The sequence below is a fragment of the Poeciliopsis prolifica genome, unplaced genomic scaffold (genome assembly GCF_027474105.1).
Source record: "Poeciliopsis prolifica strain line A6 unplaced genomic scaffold, Auburn_PproV2 SCAFFOLD018, whole genome shotgun sequence".
NCBI lineage: Eukaryota > Metazoa > Chordata > Actinopteri > Cyprinodontiformes > Poeciliidae > Poeciliopsis > Poeciliopsis prolifica.
The window spans coordinates 8,456,734-8,482,045 of NW_026562393.1; the positions used below are offsets into that span (position 1 = coordinate 8,456,734).

A 25,312-nucleotide genomic window follows, 5' to 3' on the forward strand; every position below is an offset into this window, starting at 1 on the left:
ATTTTTAAAAAATAAAACTGATTTTTAGACTTAGATCTATATCACTATAAATTATCAAATTACAACCTTGAAAGACATATTTCTTTTAGTGTGGGCTGGTTAAATGACATGCAATGTCAACAGATTTTAAAACTTGGATTTTGGTGCGCAAGTTGTACATTTCTTGGATATATTCTCTAATTCACACACTGTCAACATAATGTATACAGACTTAATACATTTATATCACCCTTAAAATTGGGTTAACTGCTTCTTAGCAAGTTCCACCTCAACCACACACTCTTTGCTATCAACAGGCTTTTAAGTAGATGAACTAAGCTTAAAGCCAGGTGTGTTTCAGACAGCTACCTGGTTTAATTCCCACCAGAATTAAGCCAGAATCTTGTTCTGCAAAAGGAAATGTGAGTTTCCAGCAACTAAGTGGAAATATATGTTTTTACAATCCCTGAACCCTGGAAAAAAAATCTAATTTGTCTTTATTAGCCCTGTGTTATTTGATATTCGTGCCCATGATGATGAAGTTCTCACTGGCACTGTTTAGATTAAATTTAAGTGAAAGATCTGGGCTTAGTTATTCTACTGACCATGTGTTAAGTTCTGTTCTGAATCTTCTCTAAGTGGGTCTGCTGTGTTTATCTCCTCTGTGTCTCTTCCCCTCAGGTCAGGCTGCCCATCATAAAAACAGCCACAGTAACCTCACCGGACTAATTATCAGGAGGACCAGCACTAAATCTGTTACAGTTGGCTGGCACGTCAAAACAATTTTAAAAAAGCAAAAAACCCATCCAACTGCCTACCTTTGGGCTTACGATCCTGACACACGGCTGAAAAAAGTCTAAATAAAGACTAAATGAGAACTAATATGACACATCTATATTGAAATGTAAGCCACTGATGCAGCATTACCATAATTCTGAACTAAGGAGTTAACAGTGACATGAGGTTAAGACACAGGCTGAAGGTCAGCCTTTATCAGAGACACTGGAGGCAAGTTCTGACAATAGAAGGCCACAGGTGGCTTCACTTAGGATGTAACTCTACCTGAGCTTGTCGCGATAATGAAATGAGATCATGCCTGCAAAACCACAACAAAATGAGCCCAGCTCTTTGCTGCAAGTGATCTTATGAAATAAAAATAACCTGTATGCTTGCCGTCAGGACTTTTAAGCCCGATTACACGAGCTTAAAGCACATTTTCTCCTCTCTGCCACGTTCACGGTGCTCCCAGCAGGAAGGTTCTCCCTCCGGCTCTGATAAAAAGCTTTTATCTTGGTGTATTTTGCTGCACTTCTTAATGGCACTTCCTGTTCAAGCAGCATCAGGCTGCAGTAACAGTGCGCTATGGAACATGTGGCTGAAAGGACGTTTTCATTTCCTCTGGTCTGATGAATGATGGCGATTGTTTTGAACAGGAAGTCGGGCATTCCTGCCGGTTTGAAAAGGCCAATCTGGTTATGACGGCAATCGAACGGGTTTTATCAAGGCAGAGTCTGCATGTTAGCAGACGTCGCATAACAATTGACTTCAAAAAGTGTCTGATAAAAACTAAGATGAGATAGAGATAGACATATACCAAGAACAGTGATTTAACATGTACAGCAAACAAAATTATTAGGAAGAGATTATTTTTAGATATCTATTTTTTTTTACTTCAGATTGAGAACTTCAATCAAAGTTCAGCAGGTAAAAACTATGCAAGCTCATGATTAATTCACAACGTCAGTTAATTTGAGGCCCACCTATACATCTACTTCTGGAATAAACCTCAAGCACAGTTTTAGGAGATGTGGTGATAGCTTATCAGACAAGATACTTACTCAGAAGAATCTATGAAGTATATAACAAGGGCTCCTATGCTGAGAACGAACACGAGGACTACCTGGAAAACACAAAGACAAACATCAGCTTAAGAAAATCTGAGATGACATTAGTGATGATGCAATTAATAAGAGAAAATGTCTTTCAAGTTAGCTAGATGTGTGTAAATTTTCATAAATTAGGTCATGGCTGCACAAAATGGCAACTTGTCTCAAATTGTACAAATCACCAGTCAGAGCAATTATCAAAACATTTAAACCAACTGAAATTGGGGCTGCATGATATCAGGAGTAATCTTAATGAATGTCTTGATGATCATGTGACTTGCAACAAATATTACAAAACTGTTCACATATTTTACACTTTGGTTTAGAGCAAACATCCCAACAAGATGACATCAACAGTTGATTCTGCAATTTTGAAAATAAAACAACTTTGAATAGTTTTTTTAATGGCATTCACACCTTTGCTACTCTTTGTCTTCTGAAGCATTTATATGGTGCATTACAAAACAACTGACACTTTATTTTAGGGCTTTTTACACATGAGGGCACCGCATGCTGCACAAGTAAATTATTAGCTAAGAAAGTCTAAACACAGAAAAAATAATTCAGTTTTGAGCAATAGTTGCAGAACTCATTCCTTCCTGTATACCTGCCAGTAAATACTCAAAAGAAACCAGGACATCATGTCAACTGTCAGTAGAAGAAAAGCCCCAGTGACAGAATGTGGCTTCTTGTCGTCAAAGACACAAACAACAAATGAAGGATAAACCTGAGCCTGAAGCCTCAGCGGCCACAGTGGAGCAGACCTGCTATCGCACGCCTCCTATCACAAACCAAGACATTGTTTTTAATTTGTCACTCTACCTCTTTGTGGCAGGAAGGATGTCAGTGAATGACACCAAAGCATCGCAGGAGCTCAGAGGCTTTTCAGGGCAGAGTAGGAGGCAGGCTTGGAGTAAAAACAAGCCAGTTTGAGATTCTTGTGGTACGATAATGTTGAGTGAAAATGAACTACTTGTGTAACAGAATGAACGTAAATGCTTTAATTTAAAACACAGAAGCAATATTTGTCATGTGGTTTTCTATTGTATGTACACTGTGTTCCAAATTATTATGCAAATTGGATTAAATTTTTTTGTTGTGCTACTAAATGTATAGATGGTATTGTGTGTGAGGGCTCTTTGAATTACTGTAATTAATTTCAGAGAGCTGGGTTGATTCGTTTGTCTGGTGAGCTCAATTCAAGGAAATCCACATAAGAAGGATGTTCCCCATTATTTAGCAGGCCACAGGTTTCCAGCAATATGGGAAACAGAAAGAATCTCTGCTGACCAAAATCATCAGATAGTGTAGTGCCGTAAGACAAGGTATAAAAACATTAGATATTTAACAAAAACTGAAGCATTATCATCATACTGTGAAGAGATTTGTGGCTGATTCAGAACAAAGATGGGTTTGTGCAGATAAAGGCATAATGAGGAAGGTTTCTGTTAGACAAATTAATCGGATTAAGAAAGCAGCTGTTAAAATGCCCTTACAAAATAGCAAACAGTTATTTGAAACTGTTGCTGCCTCTGGAACCTCAAGGTGGAGGATCCTCCAGAGGCTTGCGGTGCATGAACCTACTGGTTGGCCACCCCTAATCAGTGCACACAAGCAGAAACAGTCGCAGCTGTACATGAAGATTAATTTTCAAACTGACTTGTTCACTGCTGTGGAACCATGGTTTTGTGACAAGAAATATCTTGAAACATAAAACATCTTTTGTGTAAGTCTAAGAAAAGTAAAGAAGCTTCCTTTTAGCTGGCAGTGCACAGCAACAACCAGGGGAGAGGAAACTCTGTGTTACTCTACCAATTGTTCTGCTGGAGAAAACTCCAGACACTGACACGTTCTCTGGCCTCTCCCTGAAAGGACTTTAACTTGCAGTGATGGAATTACTTAATATTTTAGCAATTTCAAAAACTGAACTTTCTGTTAAACCTCTAACATTGGAAACTGGTTTATGTCTGCTGCAAGATAATGAACTTGAGATTCAGGAGTGTCAGGAAGAACAGACAAGGAGTTGTCAGGTATCAGCGCTGACATGGAAAAGCTAAAGGTGAAACTTAATCACTGTCAAAGGGAATCCAACTGAACTGTAAGTACAACTAGTTAAAGGTAGAATAAACAGTAAACAAAGGTAACATATAAAATTATTCAGATGAAAAACAAGTTTGAGATGTTTTATGTAATTTATGATAAGTGCACCAGAATACACACAATAAAGCTCAAAGGTTTTGGAGAATAAGATGGAAGATTATCAGAAATGGTGGATATAGGGCAAAACTTTTATTTATCTAACTGGAGTTTTATAAAGTTGGTTTAAAACAACTTAATTATGGGAGTTACTGACTTACATTAACTGCATTATATAGACCAGCTGTTACAAAACCAGCTCTCTGTCTTCAGGTTAGAAAACAGATATTTTTAGTCTGTTACATGTGCATTGCCACCACCTTATTTTTTAAATGAAAAGCAGAGCAGCTCAGATATATTGTTCTGAAAAGACTGTCCTGATTTTCTCCTTCAGACCCAGCTCTCAGGTAGATGAGCGCCTGACCTGGAGAGACAAAGACGTGAACAAAAAGGTTTCTGACGGACAGGAAGACAAATGTTTTACATCCAGAAATACATTACCAGGTTATCACAGCCCCCATCTGTCTTTCATCTGTTTAGAAATGACACAATGGCCATCCTGAACAAGAAACCAATGGGCATGCATAATGAATAAGGCTAGCCTAATTCATTTCCAGGAACTAAAATTGTATTGTCAACCTGCAACCGCTGATGGCTCTGCAAAGACAAAAAGCTTCCGCATGTATTTTTAATCAACTCTTCTCCTTTGAAAGCCCGCAAATCTCTTTATGTCTTTGGCCGCCTCAGTTTTGGAACTGGAGACAACATTGGTGCGACCAACCTAGAAATGCAAATGCAGATAAAGATCCAGCAGTGGTGAGAAACAAAGCACACATGTCAAAACAAGCAGCCGTGAATGGGCCTGTCAATCAGGTGTCAGCAGATGGTGCCAGTATGCTACATTCATTTCGGTCAAATAACCATGCATCACATCTGTATCTCTGGCCCCCAGCAGACGGCTCTGCCCTAGAGGGGGGCATGGCGAGCTCAGACTCACGATTAGGACCAATCGCTGCATGACAAGTGAAGAAAGCTGCCAAGACACACTCAGCCCAATCTGTAGCCCACTTATTTTTGTCAACACACTCTCCAGCTAATGTTGACGGCAATGATAAGAGAGAAGCAAAATGACGTACAGTAAAAGAAAACAGCAATGTTTAGCAAAGGTTATTAGGAACAAGATTATATGCAGAAGGATTTCAACCATAGAATGTGGAAAATCTTTCATCATGATACAAAGTCAAGAATGTATTTATTGACATTTTATGAGATTGCCCAATGCAAAGCAGTGCATGATTACTAAAATGTATGTTGTCTTCAGACCCTTTTATACTGGAATCTCCAAATAAAATCATACAGTGCACGGTTCAGGCAGGAGAATATTTATACAGAAAAACTATTAGCTATGCACTGAACAAACCTGGAAAACCATAAGGCGTGTAGCTGTAATATGACAAATTTTGAAAAAAATGAACTGGCCATTTAACAAATACATTTGCAAAATTTGTGACGGTAGGAAAAAAAGTAAATAAAAAGGGTGGAATTAAGGTCTCCAGCTATTTGTCTTCAGAGTTTAAAATCTAAATCTAATATAAAAGTATCCTGATACTTTGCATTGTGACCTTGATCTCAACTCTATAAACATCTAAGGCAAGATCTACAAATAAAACTGACAAAAGGAAAAATGAAGAGCTTTACTTACTGTGCTAAAAGGTTTCAGCGGTAGTTGTCTAGTTAAAACATGCACTTTTGATACATGCCTTTTCAACGTGGGAAAGAAAAGAACAATTAATAATTGTCTTTTTTCTTTGGTCTTTCTCAGGATATATTTTACCCAAGAGTTCTGCTCATTATGCACAGGAGTCCACCAGGAGTTCACCAGCAAGTTTCAGGGGCTCGAAAGTCAATCTGCAAATATCAAAGAACCCACTCATATTTCTCCAGTCTTCCTGGAGTGTGACTCACCATTGAGCCGCATGAATAGCCTGCCAGAGTGACAAGGAACTGCATTTAGGCCGAAAAATCACTCCAACTGTCTCTGCTGAAGGGAACTTGTATTTATGAATTGGAACTCAATTCCATTTCAGTTTGAAGTCTGATGATAAGGACTGTCACAAAACAGAAAGGAAAATACTCAACAGAGAACTCTTTTTCAAGAATGCAGATGTTCAGCCCCAAAAATAAGAATTTGCACAAGCTAAGGAAAATGTTGTGAGTTGTAACACTGGTGTGCATAATGAAAGAATGTAAAATGCTAAAGCTGAAAGTGAATGAGTCTTATTGTTCTTGTTTGAATATTGGCATGACTAGACTGGTCAGCAGTTCCAGCTAAAAGCCACTTCTTTAAATCTTGTGGTGTTGCATAAGATCTTTTTTTATCGTGCATTGCCATGAATATTGCTTAGAAATTTGGTTGTTTATCTACTAAGGAAAATTAAGTCGAGGAAACTATGATAAAAGTCACTTCGAAGTTGAATAGTTAAACCCTCAGTCATTTAGCTCATACACTGAGATAGCTGATAACCGTGCTCGCCATAGAGGAGCTGCAAGAGGAGTGTTTGACATGAGTGGTTGTTGATTATATTATTACCATGATTCACAGACATAGTAGTTTGTGGTAAGAGGGAGGAAATTTGTCTTCTTCACCTATTATTTTCATAAAACTCACCCTTGTTTCTTGCATAGAATATAATTTGGAAGAATTAGATTTTTTTTCATTTTGTGTATACAAAAAAGTAGCCACACAATCAGTGACTGTTTACAACTTTACAACATTTTTTGTTGTAAAAGCAAAACCAATGGCTCAGTTATGTTTAGCATTTTTCAGGCTGTAAGATACGATGATAATTCATAGCCACCATAATAAATGTTCCTCTGAAAATACATATTGTGCCCAGTATTTGTACAGGTCAGACTTGAGAAAGTACATTTTAAATAAACCTGTTATTCTAATAATACTAAGAGAAGACTACAAATAAATGTCTCAGTGATATTTTAACATTGTTGCAGGTTCCCTTATACACCATTAAAGAAAGACATGTCAATTTCCTGCAGTGTGTGACCCACTGTTCCTTTTCGGTTGACAGCAGTCTCCTCTGCAACACATTGGTTTCCGAAATAAAATCACCTCAGGTCTGTCCTGGTGAAAACCAGCCAGTCCATCTGTCTGAGCTAAAATGAACCGCAAATGAACTAGTAATGGCCAGCATAAGAAAATAATGAGGGAAAATAATGAAGAACAACACAATTACAAACTATTTCAAACCTGCTGATTAAAAAGCAAGACTTCTATTTGAAAAGTCAACATCAAATGAACCAACACTAAAATATTTTTGCTTTAAAAACCAAAATTGTATGCATTAATTTTATTTTCTGGTTGTTTTCTCTCTTTTTTTGGTACAAATTGTAAATGTAAATATAAGCTCAACCTTTGCCTTTCTTTGTTTAAAATAGTGAAAGATTGTGCCTTGAAGAGACAGCTGTGTCTCCCCCCAGGTCAGACCTGCTTGCTGGCTTTTTCTGCATGTGGCCCCTTGCCTGTAGTAACAGGCAAACACACAACATGCATACTAATGTGGTCTCAGATAGTCCTACTGAAGCTTGGCGCCCTCCTCAAGCCTGATCTTAATATATCCTTCTCAGCATGTGCTTCATCAACAATGTCCACCTCATCAGCTGGACAGGAAATATGAATGGACTGTCAAAATCACAGCACCAGTGTAACCTTTCCATGTTTTGTGACACTGAATTGACCCTGATGAGGCCAAACTAGAAACAGAGACAAACCCAGAGTTTTTAAGAAAACGAACACATGAGTCTGGACTAAACCTTCACACACATATCATCATATTGTTTCATTTCAATCCATTCTTTTTGACATAATGCCTAAAAACAGCAATTTTAACCTTGAATAATATTAGAAAGTTGGTAGTAATACAGACATAATACAGAGTTTTAAGAGAAGCAGTCATATTTATCGTATGAAATAATACATGTAAACTTTTAACCTCTAAGCAGTTCTCATCTTTCAAAAACCTTATTCTCTAAAACGCCACAAGTGAACTTACAACCGTTGTTTTCCAAAACCTTTCCAGCTCTAATGTGTTTTTCTGAAACTCCACAGAAAATCTGCTCTCAGATAGAGATTACTAATTATATCACTGAAGTCAAAAGATTTTACTGAGTTAAGTGGGCAAAATTATTTTCATTCCTAAAAAGAAAGGAACATTAAAACATTACTTTATTTTCAATTCAAAGTCTGTATCTATCAAATAACATCATAATCAAAATCGCTGATCTTGTAATTTCACAAGGCCCAGATGTGAATACTTTTTCGAGGGACAGTACATTTATTAAAGCAGTGAACTGTTGTGTTGTCAAATCATGTCGCATTTCCTTACAACAGCCAAGATCTCAGATAGATTAGATAATGGGCTGCCGTCTGTGATGCCAGCAGCAGAAGGATGACAAGTCATATACAGATGATCAGTAGAAAGGTGGTTGAAAAATAGCTCCTCATGTGTCATTCTGATCATTCTAGAGCTGCTTTGACAAAAGTGATGCATGAATGAGGAACTGTTCAAGGATGCAGAGATAAACAAGGTCTATATGTCATGGCTCTTGATGCCCTAATTTCCAAATGCTCTTGCCTGGTTTTTATCAAGGAACAGAGACTAATCAGGAGGAAGAAAGAAATGGAAAAATGGGAAGCCTGATATACACAGAAAAAAATATTCTTTGTTGTCTCCTTAAAATCCCAGAGCATAAAAGGTACATTAATTTTATTCTACCAAATAAAATTAACAAACAAACTGTTCAACAGCTATATTTCCAGCAGCAACTGACAAAGAAACCACAAACCTCAGTGGTCGATGTGATTAAACCCTATTAATCTGACATTATTTAAAGAGCAACATAACAAATTATTTCCTTATCTCTGAGTCACCAGTTGCAGCTTGGAGAATAAAACATAATTAAAACGTTTTAGTAAAGGAAGCAGAGAAAAGAGAGTGATAAAGCACAACAAAAGGGACATTTCCTGTGGGGATTCATCACTCACTCCAATAGATCTTTTTCACGCTTCCGGATTTTAAAGCGGATGTGGGGTTGGACAACTTCCGGTGGCTATAGCGTTAGCATTAAGAGGCTAGGAAAAGGGCTCAGTCTCGGCGCAGTTGGTTTTGTTCAGTCCCTGGTTGTTCATGTGGGGCAAGAAAACAGCCTTATCTGTCATATCATGCGTTCCCGACGGACCCGGACCAACGGAGGCAGTGGATCCAGGCGATCCGAAGAGATGAAGGTCCGGACTTTTGCATAAAGACGGGGAGCACTTTCGTATGTAGCCGCCGCTTCACACCGGAGGATTTTGTTAGCGGATCCACCACCAGCCGCCTTAAAAGTGGATCTGTTTCTTCCCTGTTTGCCTGGAAAACTTCAGGCACCGGCAATGAGAGAGTCTGCTTTCGAGAGGGCTAAGAAACGGCAGTTTGTCCTCTCAGAAAGCTAGCCAGACTGAAGATGCTACTGCGGACCATGACTACACGGCACATCCACCCGCAGGTAAAAGATAGTATATTGTATATATTTTCCATGTAAGATAATTTCAGTAAAATATAACTGTTACTATAATATTATTATTATGATCACATAATAATGAAATTATGAGATTAAGTCGATGGCTGTATACATACATGCTCCAACTCACAACATGAATTGATCTTCACAGAAGTAATGTTTCAAATATATAATTAAAACTTATTGCTAACCGTATGTTTTGATCATTTATTTTGTGGTTTTACAGGTGCACTTGATAAAGCTCTGGATTATATCAAGGAGTTGGAGGCCAGACTTCAAAAAGTGGATTCAATGTGAAATTGTCCACTCCTTTCCTGTATTGGTTCAGATTTAGAGGACTGTACTTTGAGGATCGTTTTTTAAATGATAAGAAACCTAACACTGCAATGACATGTCAAAACCAGTCACAGTCTGCTGTAGCATAACATACACTTTGGTAAAACAGAGGAGACATTGAAATGATGTCGCTTCAACGACACGTTAACACCTAACGCTTTACTTTTACTAACATAGGGCAAAGATTGCTAAAAGTGTTTCAAGTCCCAGACCTCCAGCCTGGGCTGAGTTGAAAGATTTTCATTATGCAACTTATTGCAACTCTGGTCTCCACCCATGATTCAGGGTTACGATGATGTTTTGGGTTCAGGCACGACAGGAGCAACATTAACAATTTTTTCTGACAATGGTGTAAATGGTCCTACTCATCTGCTTGGTTTAGACACTTCTCAGATTGAACAGATCAAATACAAATGAATTGGTCTTTACTTTGGTTCTGCAGAACTTTGTGATAGGCTGAGGAAATATTTTAGCATTCTGGATCAGGTTTTGCAGTAAACTTGTCCAGGAGGACTGAATTCAGGAGCGCTGAACTATTCCTCGGCATTCACAAACCTTTGTACCTTTGTATTTTAGAGCACAGCCAACAGTGCTGTGATTCAACTTAAACTGAACAATTGTCTTTCAGCAGGAAATCCCTAGAAACCCTCATCAACTCAGTAGGTATCTGGAGTGGATGAATGTAATACTCAGCCTGCATCATTCAGGAAGCTTTCCAGGAGCTGCACATTCAGTAGAGAGTACATTACTGTAAGCAGGCTTTCATCATCTTCTTTTATCTCAGTGACATTCTCACGATTGAAAAAGTTGAGTTGAAAATACTTTTTCTACTCATCTGTAAAATAAATGCAGATAAATCATTATTTTTGTCAGACTTTCTTCAGATCCATGTACAGCAAATTTCTTATTATTGAATGGTGTAGAGGAAAATTATTCATAATTTCATCTGGATTCTACCGGCATCTCAGGAATGAACCTGAAATTTTCTATTCTATAGCAATTATATGGACATGAAAAAGAGCCAGCGTTAAAATCCAGCCGCTTGCCTATCTATCTATCTATCTATCTATCTATCTATCTATCTATCTATCTATCTATCTATCTATCTATCTATCTATCTATCTATCTATCTATCTATCTATCTATCTATCTATCTATCTATATCTATCTATCTATCTATCTATCTATCTATCTATCTATCTATCTATCTATCTATCTATCTATCTATCTATCTATCTATCTATCTATCTATATATATATATATATATATATATATATATATATATATAGCAGTGAGTAATGACATCACATCTCTTAGCATTATATAGCAGACTATCCATGGTGTTGAATACAGTGAGTCAAAAATAACCAATGAATTTTCCAAACAGCTGCTCTCCTCACCACTCTATGTAGCTGTTTGATTTCCAATAATTTACCACTAAGTAGCATTTAATAACACCTCAATCCAGCAACACTTGTGAGCAACTTTTATTCATAAGTATTTCTTTAAAAGTATATATAAAATTCTGCTATTGTAAAGCTTTTGTGATTTTCAGGAATGTGACTATGATATGTCATCTTACATCTTACATTTTTAATACAACTTGGTTTCATGAATGTGCAAACTCTTAAATTAACACTTTGACGAATAATAAAGAAAATGGTCATGGGGCTTAAAGGTTGTCTGGAGGGTCTTTTTTAGCCATTTTCACATTCTGATTGACTGCAGCCTAATCTAAGCTGCTCAGTCAACTACAAAACACAGTGTGGGCTAACTGGCTCTTGCAGGTTTACACTGGGAATCCTAAATGAAAGAAATACAAGGGAAACTATTATGTACTTGTTGCCAGCCACACTGAACAAAAGAAACGAGTTTGCAAACACGTAAGAAAAAAAGTGATGCTGAATAGCTTCTTAGCTGTTGAAAGAGATCCAAAACATGTTAGCTGAACTAATAAAATATACCAATTTTATGCTTGCATCACAAGAACAGAGGGAGTTTGGGAATCTTTCAAAATTAAGTCATCAAAAATATCTCCTGAAGAGGCCCGAATAGGTTCACAGGTGTAATGACTTTAGTTTATTTCATACAAAGACTCAGCATTTTCCTGCACCCCAGAAGAGGCTAAGCCACATGGTGTCCTGATACTTCAAAGAAAGAAACTCTGTGAGAAACTGAAACAAATAATGCAAGCACTTCAAAAAAAAAGGAGCCACATTCCGACCTTCCTACAGAATGCTAAGAGCATTAAAGAATCAATTTACTCCCGGCTGCAGTCCAAATAAAAAATGTAGCCTTGTCATCATATTTAACAATGAGGGGGAGACCTGAAGGAAGAGTAAAAATCCAGTACAAGTGCCATTAAATAAATAAGCCTTCAGAGCCTGCCATGATGGTGTATGCATGCCATTTTTACGACTGTGCTTCCTGGGATATGCATGGCGAGCGTGATATCGGGTAATAATTAATTTGTAAAATGGCTTGCTCAGATGTGTGCTGCATCTGTTTGCTTGCCTCCTGTCATACAATGCAAATAGTAAGAGCATTTTCTCCTCCACAGCAAGAGTAAAACTGATGGTGGAGGTGCAGAGGCCTCCTATATTTATAGAGTAAATGTGTGATTTGTTCAGAAACAGCCTCGGACTGAACAGGTTCTTCCTGTTAAAGGGGAGATTTTTGTCTCCACAGTTGCTACATGCATGGTCGGTATGAGGGATCATTGTATAATCACAAACACAATGTAAGCGATTGCTGCAAGTCAGTGATTTAACGAAATCTTCTGGGTTTTACACAGAAATCTTTTCAAATAAATTGAACTGAACTAATAACCTCCTTACTGTATTGAGGCAGCCAGAAGAGTAGCAAGAAGAATACCGAGCTCTGTTTGCTCAATGGGTCGTGCTTGCCTTCACACTGAAATGAGGCTCTCCATATTTACTGTGAATCGGCAACCTTCAAAATGTCAAGAAGGTCATGGAGACAACAGGGTGATTAGAAATCAAAGGAAATGGGAGTCTGGCATCACACTGCCCGAAATGGACAGTTGTGTCTTGATGGACTCCAACAACCCAACTGTGAAAATCTGGGTATACATGCATAGATTCTTAATATATATTTTTTTATTTCACTTCTTTTAGCTTCAAAAGTAATAATTAGTAAATTTGGTTTGTACAAACAAGGCTATTAACAGAAAAACCTGAACCAAGTCTTTACAAGCATGATTTGAAAATTGCTCCAATCCTGTTTTAAAAGAAAACTGATTGATGAATATTTTATGAACCTCTGAAAATTACTCCAAATAATAAAATGTTTGACTAAAATGCACAACTAAAAGACTTCCATGTAAATATCTGTAATTGTGCCTTAAGGTTCTGCTGAAATTCTTAATTTTATTTAGTGGGAACAGAATTACAAAATAATGGTTTTAAGCTGAAGACAACTTTATTGTTGTACAGTGGACAAATAATTACCAATTTAAAAATTAGGAGCTATTATGAGTAGGGAATGGAACATTTTCAAAGTTTTCTAAGTGGATTATTGCAGCAAAAGTAGAAAGATCTATCCCAGTAAATTAAGTACAAGGAGAACTAAATAAAGCATACTTCAACCAAATTATTTTTCGCTGAAATCTGGGTGATTAAAGGTCAGATCTGCTCTAAGTCAACTCACATGAATCATATTTTTCTTGTTTGTTTCATAAATTTGAAACATGTTCTGCGACGTTTGTCCTACAGGACTTTTAGGTTTGTGGTCTTCCAGGCTTACAACTCTATAAATGCAAACTAATGCACATGAAATCTGTTAAATCTGTCAGTTTTTGTCATAATCTTTACAAATAAATGTTTGAAAATGAAGACTGTAGCATGGAATTATGCCTCCAATATGTTTTATTCCAGGTGGGCCATGTATTTAGCTGTATTCCCCAGAGCATGGTGTAATCTTAGCTAACTTAGTTTTCTTTTCTCTTCTTTTAAGAGAATTTCTTTTTTTTTTGTGAATTTAGATCATGTGCGATGTAAATGTTTCTTGTCAGGTTTGTTCCCAAGCCTTGATGGTGCTGGTAACTTTAAAATAAATTAACTGTCCTGTATTAGGGGTATTAAAGTAAAGGGGGCTTAAATTTTTAAGGCTTTTATTTGTGAAAAAAAAGTATTCTCGGTGCATGTATTCTTTTCCTTCCACTTCCCAATGATATGCTGCTTCGTGAAGGTCGGTCACAAAGTCACATAAAGTTGTCACCTTACAACCTTACATTTATGATTGTAAGGTCACAAAATCTGCAAAAAAGTTTGAAAGTTTGGCAAAGCAGTGCAGTTCTCTTCCATTTTAAGTTACTATAATTATTTACTATTTTCATTGTCTTTTAGTTGCAAAAGGATAAAAGAATTAGACCAACAATGGTCAGTCGTTCAAATATGTCCAATAGTATTTAAATACCATTTTTAAGAATAGATTCTAAATATGCATTTACTTTGACTTGTTATTACTTTCTTGAAGACAGTAGCGTGTTGTGACTGTGGCCATATTGCCCTCATATTCAAATAATGATGACTAGAGCACTCGGAAACCAGATCCTCCTCTAAACCTTTGACGGTACTCAGTTTGTGTTTCTTGTTGTATAGGTCGCACTGTAGCCACCTACAGCCTGAAACAGGATCCTTTGTTTGTTTGACAACGACCTCTGTACATTGCAGGCGATCTGATCTATCAGTGGAGACGACATCCATGTGGAACTCTGAAAACAGCGCTGCTTATCCTTGAACCCGTTTGGGTCAAGTCCACCGGATCCTCATGCAACTCCAGCCAACACGCCTATTTAAGATTCTCTTTTGCAGACTCTTTCATGTGGCGCAATTGAATTATTCTCATTAGACCAAAGCTGCATGTTCTGCCCCTCTCTCTATATAAGAGACTTAAACTTTTTATACAACAGCTTCCATTATTATTCAGATATTAAAATGCCCCGCAATCAGAACACGCAGAGCGGAGCTCCAAATCCATCAGTGGCTTAGCCGTGATTTAAGCCACCCCTGGAAGCATCCCAAAAACTCTCACAGCGAGGCGTAAAGGGCTTACTGTAGGACGGGAGGGGAAGGATGTTTCCACCCACAACAGTCATCACCCCCATCTCTGCTGAAGTATACGAATCCAGCTGACTTATCACAAATGGCAGACATACAATAAAAATTAATTATATTCACGTTTTTGTCTCTGATATTTGTCACTGTGAGAGAAAACAATGGTGATATCTTACCAAGCAGGCCCTTTGTGTCAACAAATAAATGCTTTGTAACTGAGAGCTAAGGTTGTGCTTTTTCCTTGTCCGTTGTTTTCTAACAGGTTCAAGAAAATCTCACTATCATCTCCAGTGAACCCTTGCTATAATGCCGTTCACTTTTCATGGCCTCGCTCCTTCATGAATTTTTTTGTGCAAATTTATTTTTTTTCACAGTGCATTGTGTTCTGTGTCCTGATTGTTCTACGTGAATGTTTCATTTGTATTATGTATTGTATTATATTTAAAAAAAAAAAAAAATGCTAAGAAACAACAGAAAAACAACTAAACAAAACTGGAAAGGTTGGATCTATTCCACCTCTTTACAGTACTGCAAATAGCTTGTGTTTGTTTGTTTGTTTCAAGTTAAAAGTCTTACATCATCATTATATGTATTTAAACTTTAATCTGTTGTAAGTAGCTGTTGATGTTTGTCTTTGTTTTAAATGCTGCAGGAAAGTTGCATTTTTGTTATGTCTTTTTATTTTTTTAAAATTGCCAAAAAAAAAAAAAAAAGCTAAATAAAGGAGGAAAATGTTTTATTTGATTTTGGATCTATTCCACCTCTTTACAGTAATGTAAATAGCTTCTTGTGTTTGTTTCTGTTTCAAATGTTGAACGTTTTACATCATCATTGCATGTATTCAAACTCGTAATGTAATGCAAATAGTTGCTGATTGTGTTTGTATTTCTTTAAAATGTTGCAGGTTCTATGTCAATGTTGCACTTGTACTATGTCCTCTTTTTTGTAAAAACAAAATGCTATGAAACAAACAAAATAACTAAACAAAAATGGAAAAGTTGGACCTATTCCACCTCTTCACAGTTATGTACTGTATTCGTATTTTAATGATATTCAACTCAAATAAGCTGAAAAGAATTTACATCGTAACATCACACATCATGAATACATAACTTTTTCTCCTCAGTGACAAAAGAAACACGGACTCTGGTCGTGGTAGCTTTATATAAACAAAGAAATTAGGCGCCCCATTGTGATTATTCAAATGTCTCAAGTGAGTTTCCTGAGGAGTTTATGGTTATGAGGTTTTGGACTGTTGCCTGACAGATGGCTTCCCATGGGAGCTTTGATATTGATCCTGAGGCTGAATTCACGCTCTCCCGCCACACTGGAGACTATAATTACAAGGGCCACTTAAGCTAAAGTTTTGAAATCAGATCACTTGTCCAAGTGATGTGATCAGAAGTAGACAAGAGTCTCTGAGCGAGGGGGTTCCTGATCCTACAAGCACTCGTTTCAGCAGGAGAAAACCACAACATGCGCTCCTTCTGCACTGGGTTTGTAGTAGCTTTAAGCTGGAATCATCAAAACTAACAGAAATAAATCGTCATTTATCTCTTCACAAAATGGGACTAAGAATATTTGGGCAAGTCCTTTTTCCCTGGTTTTAAAACACAGTACTACTTTACGGAACTGTTTGTGTCTGACTAACATTAAACAGTTAGAAAGAAATATTAGTACACCTGATACCCACCACTGTTCAAAACTAAAGCCATGTTTGCTCAAAGAATTTGGCTTCCTGTGCACAAACAGTTTATGCAACTTTACACCTGTGTCCCATGAAGAGATGACTTCTGCACACAAAAGCAAGGATTTGTTGCTTAAGGACCCTTAGTCCAGTTAACATAGTCAACTGTCTTAGCTTCTCTATTTTTTGTTGAATAAAGCATTCTTGACAAAAAACCAAAGACCTCTACTAACAGAAGTTTCCTAGAATTATACAGAAGAATAGTAAAAGTAACAAATCTACTTTCAATTATAGAGTTTTTCAATCTTAATTTTGGAGGGGTGGATTAGTTTTTCAAAAATATTCCCATGTTTTTTTTTGTCGTAGTTCATTAAAAACTGAAATGGTGGAACCAGGTGTGTACCTGTAAATGGTGTAAATAGTTAGGGTTAGTTTTAAACAATTATATGTCCTGATAATTGTTTTATTGCATTTATGCAACAAAACTATTGAACTGAAGTGAATACTTTCCTTCTAATATGACAGTGTTTTGTGGATCTAATGCCAAAATGTCAACTCTTCAGCTGGTTCCTGTCTGAACCTGCGTTCTCATTCCTGCGTAAAGATTGCTGTCTGTTTTTTTTGGGAATCTCCAAAGAATGTAACTCCAAGTGCTTCTTCTTAACCTCTATAAATATTATTTCAAACATACACTCATCCAACAATAACAAATGGCTAGATTCTTGTAAGCACACGAAAAAGACCAATAGTTTCAGCCCCGCCATTGGTTCCAACACGTGTTCTTTGGAAACACGAGTCTGGAAAAGTCTGGAGTTTTCACAGAGTTCACAGTTAATTTATTCTCTTTTATAGATAATACAAATATTCCCAACTATCTTTTAGCAGACATTTTTCACAAGACAGACTTTATAGAAAAACTAGAGACTGACTCACAGTCAGCAACGAAGGAATGATAAAAAGGAGGGAAGGTCGTGTAAATGTAACCGGATCCGATCTGCGTTGTGCTGGACATATTTGAACATATAAATTCAACCAGGTTACATTAAGAAACCTTGGATCCAGGAATCTGGCCGATATCCCTCTGCTTTCAATCCAGAGAGTCATGTCAAGTCTTGTTTATTTCTTTTGTTAGAAAAACAGAGTTCAGAGAAAGACAACTTCTGCGTTTGTGGAGTGGTGAATGATTTAAAAACAATTCTTTGGTTTTGACTCCACGGAGAACAACAAGTGCAGCCAAATGACTTGAGCTTCACGTCTTTTTTTTTTTTTTTTTTCAAAAAGGCCATGACAAAACAAACCTGACAGCTGCTGTCTTCTGAAAATAGCGGCGGACACAGTGTAGAGGCGGGCGACGAGATTCTGCCGCGTTGTTCGTTCTGTTGTAAGTGGTGTCAGTTCCACACACAATCCTTTTGGCAACTGGGCCCACAGGTGGCAAACACCAACCCGTCTTTCTGACATGGTCACAAGCGAGTTGAAAGAATATCAGTTACGTACAACATTCAAACATCATTAACTCAAGCCATGATACTAGATGAAATGTCAAGCAAAAGAAAGAAAAACACAGCTTCACTTGGTGGAAAATGTGCAATAATGAATCAATAACACAGGTGAAGTGTGGCCATTAATTTAAAGTAGAGCTAAACATTTTTTTTTATCCAAGAGGCGGGATAGTGTTTACAAATTCTCCTTTCCTTTTTCCCCACTACATGTAACGGCTCAGCGTTTGTTCCTCAAAGGTCCTCTGGCCGTCTGTTGGAATGACGTTATGCCCCACTCGCTGTTTGTGAGAGTGATCCAAAGTGCCATTATGTCTTGCTGACAGAGGTCAAGGCAGAAGTTTGCTTTTTCAGGAAGCCAAGACGGCTCAAATGGGACGATCAAGTCATCCACTGCAACACTTACATTTTTCCAAATGCTACACGTGGGGACACATCTATGTAGTTTTCCACATGCCAGGCAGGAGTCACTGCTGGTATAAATTTAGCTGTAAATACCTTTCTGCATAAGATCACTAAAACTATAGATATCTGCATATATTTTTTTTTCTCCAATTTAGTTTTGAGCTTCTTACCATGGAAGTAGGCTCCTATTCTGCTGCTAGTTCCTCAATAACAGGAATGGTTTTTAAGTCTGCAATTTCTGTGTGAACTCTGACAGATTTCCACAGTCTTGCTAATGAAAAGCACCCCTGCAACATGATGTTTCTGACACAATTTTCCAACTGTGGGGATGACGTGGTGTCTAGCAAAACTGAAAGAACCTTTGTATTTGCACAGGAATTAAGTTACAAAGAGGTGGACTCAATTAAAGAATTTTTGACCAGTAAATTTAATTTGTTTTACTGAATTCATTCAAGAGTTGTGAGAATACAGAATGCATAATGTACTTTTCAGATTTTTTTTTTGTTTAAATTTTTTTTTTAATTATCTATAATTTTTCTTTCATTTTCTAACTATGCATTTTTGGCATGTTGTTCTATCAAGTAAAATCTCCCCCTAAAATACTCTGAAATGTGTTCTTGTAACGTGACAGAAAAAACTCTCACTACGTCATACATTCTGAGGGGAAAGAGGTTCCCCTAACCACATTTGATAAATTGCCATATCTGGTACCAAGTTATGATTCTGAGAAAACAATTACGACTGGCTATCGGGGTCTTTTATCTAAGCATCTCAAAAACCAGAGACCAGATTGCAATGTGGGATTGAGGTCAAGTGGGTATCAGAGCAACATTCATGGAGTCACTAGAGTTGGCAACAACAGTGAGTTCTGTGCTACTGTTCCACTGTCTGCCTTAGTACAGCTGACTAATTTTGTTTTTATGAAAAGATTCAATCCGACTAAGAAAAGTGGTTACTGTGGTAAAAGGAAGAAGAAAACCACTGCTGAACCTTAGTTTAGAGTGCAAAGACTGCAAACCCAGTATGATCAGAATGCATCTCTCTGCATTTCCATTAATAGAAACTCGTTCTTTGGCCAGAATAAAAGCTCGGTGACATCCCTGCCCCCCAGCAGACGTCCAGAGGCAAGCACACATGGACTAAATGTCACTCAGCAGGATCCCATCATTTAGGAAAAATCTTTTTTTCTTGCAGAATTTCCCAAACCCGGCCTCATTTTCTCACAAACATCAGGAATGTGAATTCCTAAAAGTAGACTCTCAGTGGCAAAATAAACAGATGCATGCAGTTACATGCATCAGACCTGGAAATCAAAATCACCTGTTTGGGCTACAGGACAAGAGCTTGTGAGCTGAGCAAACATCAGTGTAATGAGATTCGTGATAAATAGGAAGGGTGGTCTTCTGTTAAAGTGGCTGGGGGGGAGGGAGGGGAAAACACAATAATGCATAAAATGACAGATGGGATCTTCCTGTGTCCCCAATCTGGGGTAAACTGAGGTCTTAAACGCTCATCATGCTGCTGATTTGAAATGTACAGGCTAAATTGTTCAATTTTATTTGAGTGTTTAAGAGGAAGAGTTTTGACCTCCTGCAAATAGATGTCACAGAATTAAAAGGTCACCAGGAAGTGTTCTCGCTGCTAATCAAACACACCTAAAGGGAAGGTCTGATCTTTTATAATCTACTAAGAAGTAAGGTCGGCTGGGGAAATGAACATCAGGCCTCTGGGACATTCACGGGACAGCTTGCACCTGCCTGTCACTCAACATTCACTGTCAGAGGTAAACACCTGCGTTTACAATAACACTCATTTATTTGTGGCACAGTGTGTACTCACAATTGGTTGTAATGAGTCATGCTGCAGTTGCTGCAGCTTGACAAAATGTAAAAAAAAATAAAATATTTGGAAAATCCTCATGAACAAAAACGGCTAAACACGATTGAAGGTTTCAACAATGACAACATTCTGTTTTGTGACTTTAACATGTTTCCTGCACTTCTCTGGCATGCCGGATATAAATTTCAGGGCCAAATCCTGACTAATAGTGATACCTTCTTGTATTTTATTTGTTCTCAAAGATGATCACCATGTGCTGAGGTTAAAGGTCTCTTTGTACTTAAAAGTGACTAACTGTTAAGTCAAAAATCCAGTCTTTTTGCACAGAGAGCAGATTCATTTGTCAAATTAAAAATACATTTTGAATAAAAATATGGATAACAATCTTTAAGCAGGCATTAAACATGCATTGTTGAATACAAATCTTTTCTTTTTTTATCTGATATTATATTCTAATCTTAAATGTCTCACATTTCCTGTTCCAATTCTTTCCACAGTTCCTCCACACCAAACTCTCATCCATCTTCTTCTGGACCTTGCTTGCTTTGAGCAAGTGGAGGAAACCATCTTCCCCCCAATTTTTGGAAATGTAATTTTATGCTTCAGCATTAAGAGCTAATTTCCCTGGAAATAAATTACCACACCCAACCCCGGCGAAACAACAACACTGCACCAAACTTTCCACTTACCACACTACATGTTGGCATCTATCAGACTCCTGGACAGAGAAGAATGATTCGTCTCTCCCAAGATAATGTCTCTCCCACGTTAGTCCAATTTCTAGTGTGCTTTACACCACTGCATCCAGTGCTTTGCACTGGTCTTTGTTTGGTTGTAGCTGCTTGGCCAGTCCATTAATACTTGGAGCTTATATGAAGACGGTACAAAGTCTGGAAGCTTGTAGCTTATATGATCTCTACAGAAAATCTCTGCAGAAAATATAATGTGCAGACAGTTGATGACTGCTTCACACTAGTAAGCGTCCACTGCGTTGCAGTTTCATCAAGTGTATTGAATGAATTCACGCCCTCTTGCTGCCAAAATGAAGTAAGCTCTGCATGGGCAGCACATAATTTGGCAGCACAGTTGTCAACCAGGAAAATACCGCCCTGATCTTTGCTCAGGACTCCTCGACTACCTGAGTTCTTCTTTTCTGTGAGCTTCTCACTCTGAAGTTCTTAGCGATCCAGAACACTAAGCATCAGTTTTCTGTTTTCTATCAGTCAGCAAGCTAATATCCTTAGCAAAGTCAGACATGTTTATAAAATTAGAGTAGCAAAATGAAATTAGTTTTCTGAAAATATGAATAAAAAAAACTTTTGTTGTACAATAAAACCTTTTAATATAATGAAATGCTTTGGAAATAATGTCACATGCATCAGACCTTTTTACCCTGTACTCAAGTGCATTGTCAACAAAAACAATATTTGTGTTGCTGACAATATATTAGCTTTGACTTTTAGTCTAAAACAGATGTGGTTCAAACCTTAATAAGATTTTCAACTGTTACACAATATTTGGAAAAACTGAATGGAAGTTTGAGCTGATGTTTTGGGATTTTGTCATTAGTTTTCGTATCTGTTGCTGGGAAAGCTTCTGAGTCATTATGATTATGGTGATTTGGGAACAAACGGTTGACTGGAGTACAGGTGCAGTTCAAAATTTAGAAAATATTCAAAAAGCCAATTCATCTCAACAAATCAACTCCAAAAGACAAACTCATTTCTCAGAAAACTCAGCCCAGACACATATCAACTAAATCACACATATCACAGCAAATCAAAAGCCAGATTCCAGTTTCAGTTTCAGGAAGGGAGAAAAGAAGGAAAGACACAGAGGAGAGGAAAATATGAAAGAACAAAAGGACACAAGGAAATAAGACAAAAAGACAATGAGAAGAAAATGAAGACGGATGAACAAAAGAAAGTCAAAATCTAAAAACATTTCTATGCTCATTTATTTTCTATCATTCTCAAGGCTTGGAAAATAATTCAATCAAATTCCATAGAAAACCTCCTAAACTTAGTTTAAAAATTGTGATATCACTGAACTTGTCTGACCAGCAAGATTAATAGATCAATCCTCCACATTCAATCTCTGGGCTATTATCAAAAACAATAGAGATTGTCTCCGATAATAGAAATTGGCTGAAGGGAGCTTGGTTTCATCAATCCTAGCAGAACCATATTACGATCATCTCCAAGCAAAACCCCATTGATGAAGTAATTATTGCATCATACTCTGTACAATACACAGACAAACACAATGTTTTTGTAAGCTTTAAATGGATAAAAACAAATAAAAGTGCTCTGTGATATAAATCTATACACATTAAGTTTTACTTTTTTAACTGGATCACTAAAATAAATAGGTTTTTATTAAGCTGCACCTGTCCTTGGTGACACCCTAGTTTTGACTATAAGCTCAAGGAACATTTCTACATGAGAGTAGCTGAAAACAGTGCAGTATCAATTTCTCTGTTTAGCCCTGGTGTTATCATGTGTCCAAGGTGAGCCAACCCCATGTAGACAGCTTTAGTTACATGTGTTCACACCTGGAATCACAAAGCATTCTGAGTGAACATTTATAATTTGGTGGGATCAGATTTATTAGCTTCTCTTAGCAAACAAAGCACCGTTATGTTCTATTCACTCCTATTTTGTATGTTTAATTGCCAAGAAAGAACTTTTCAAAAGCAACTAAACTGTTTATGATTTAATTTGTTTTCTATACTCTCATTATTTATTTCTATTAAACTTTGTATTTTATTAAAATAGCTAAATACTTCAATTATCTAAATGAGTGATTTTACATAAGACAGGAAGAATTCGGGACATAAAAAAGGACTGACGAGCACCAAGAAGGAAGAAAACAATAAAATGCCAGAAAAAAGAAGGAAAGAATTGAGAGAAAGTTAGAAGCAAGGAAGGAAAGATATAAGACAAAAGAAAATAAAGGAATTTGAAAAATCAAAAGAGAAATCAGGTCTGGAAATACAAAAAAAACTTTCAATACACTTATTTCCATGCTTATCCAGATCTGGAAAATGCTGAAAAATCCAGAAGTGTGCAGACTTTCCAAAAAGTGTGTATTAACCAGGTTAGAAACGAATTATTATACTAATTAAACGTCAACTGACAAACAGAACTGATACTCAAAAAAAAAAAAAAATCATCCTTCTCAGAATCTTATTTCTATACCAAACAGGCAAACAACGGTCTAGGTTGCTTGCAAGCATCAAGGAAAGGCATTTAAGATGCTGTAATAGCAGAAGAACGAACACAGAGAAGGACGCGCGGATCACGCAACACAACCAGATTACACCATTCCCCCTTTTACTTAAGCCAGCTTGCTCGTACTTCCCCAGTACAACTGCCTCTCAGATGGCCTGAAAATAGGCTTTAATGTGTGCCCTACAAAGGCAGAAAGAGAAAACACACATCTGCTGTGTTTAGGTAAGCTGCAGTTGCTATGGTTACAGATGAGCACTAGCTAAACAGTTGTGTGTCAAGCCGTCGTTGAACCGGAGCGCCTGAGCTGCACATACACACACATTCACTCACACAGACGCGCTGGAATTGAGAAAAGCTTTTATTTTCAGAAAAATACGTTCATATAATGAACACTGAGCTTAAGCATTCATTCCCATCGGCTCAAGCAGCCCCAAATTTGGTCTGCTAACAAGATCAATCAAAGCGCATGCTAAACAATAATCAATATAGGCGTATTGCATGTCTGTGTAACAGGCAAAAGCTCATCTAAATGATAACAGCAATATTTTCTGCCTCAACAACACCCAGCTCAAACACCAAGCAGCTTTATGAAAAGAAAGAAAGAAAAAAAACATAATTAGACGCTAGTCAAGATGCTAACGACTCGCACACAGCGCAACACGGTCCTACCCACACAAACCACCAATCAGATTAAAAGCCAAGCTCCGCTGTTCCCAACAATACCAGAATCACCATGCTGTGTGCAAAACTCACCGAACCAGCAGTCAAACAAGACAAAAACAAACAAACAAACAAAAACAAACATTGCTAATTTCAAAGCTAAAATCACTAATTTAGTCCTACCTTTGCTGTGTCTCTATTATAATCCATGTTAGAGTAAGTATTTCCATTCAGGTCCAATAATCCATTGTCCTTGAGTCACACTGATGTTATTCCTCACTATGTTCAACTTTTCTGTTTCCTTGGATACCCAAAGCGTCCCTCATTTACGCAAAGATATTTTCGCTCGTTGTGATTGGTGAATGACGTTGCTATGGTAGTTTCGTGATCCCCCTGATTCTATTGGCTGGTGGACGTGTCAATCATCCAAATCAACCAATGGGCTGCTGATAATCTGGTTTTGTGACTCAATGCTCAATGGTTCTATAACCAGAGCATCCAGGGCAGTACTTTGTGGTACTTCACTCTTATATTGTTTCAAACACAATTGTTATTAATTACAAACAATATTTATAGCAAGATATAAGCTGGGGAGAAAATAGAAAATAAAAAAATAAAAAAATGAGAGAGGAATATGTAACTGCACACATGGTGCCAAAATGGCACATTTGGAATTTTTGCCTGGAATTTTATCAACCAATACCTTTTCAAAATGCTTCATTTTTCAGTGGTCAGAACATGTATTGTGAATTGCTAGAGGTTCTAAATTTCAACTGCATACTTTCAAGGAAAATCCACATTGCATAATGTATTCTACTAGAATTTATTATTCTGATATTTTACTGAGTGCCATATGTATTTGTTCTGACTCAGTAATACAAATGTTGATTGTTAGACCTCTACAGTATTCTCTGGAATATTATATGTGTTTTGGTACCAGAACAAGTCAAATGCACCTTCCAGTTCCTGAGATACATGGAATTCGTTTTGGGGGTGTCA

General features: G+C 37.3%; 1 protein-coding gene across 16 annotated transcripts in view; it reads right to left on the reverse strand.

Moving 5' to 3' along the window:
* The window catches only part of LOC129367878 (calcium-activated potassium channel subunit alpha-1-like), an 89,056-nt gene that overhangs the window by 48,255 nt on the left and 15,489 nt on the right, over positions 1 to 25,312 (reverse strand). For 15 of the 16 annotated variants that reach the window (XM_055042510.1, XM_055042511.1, XM_055042515.1 and 12 more), the window contains one exon: positions 1,818 to 1,879. In XM_055042510.1, the coding sequence (XP_054898485.1) occupies positions 1,818 to 1,879 (62 nt within the window). Of the gene's footprint in view, positions 1 to 1,817; positions 1,880 to 24,496; positions 24,623 to 25,312 lie in introns of those variants that run through there. The other variant, XM_055042523.1, reaches the window with a different exon arrangement.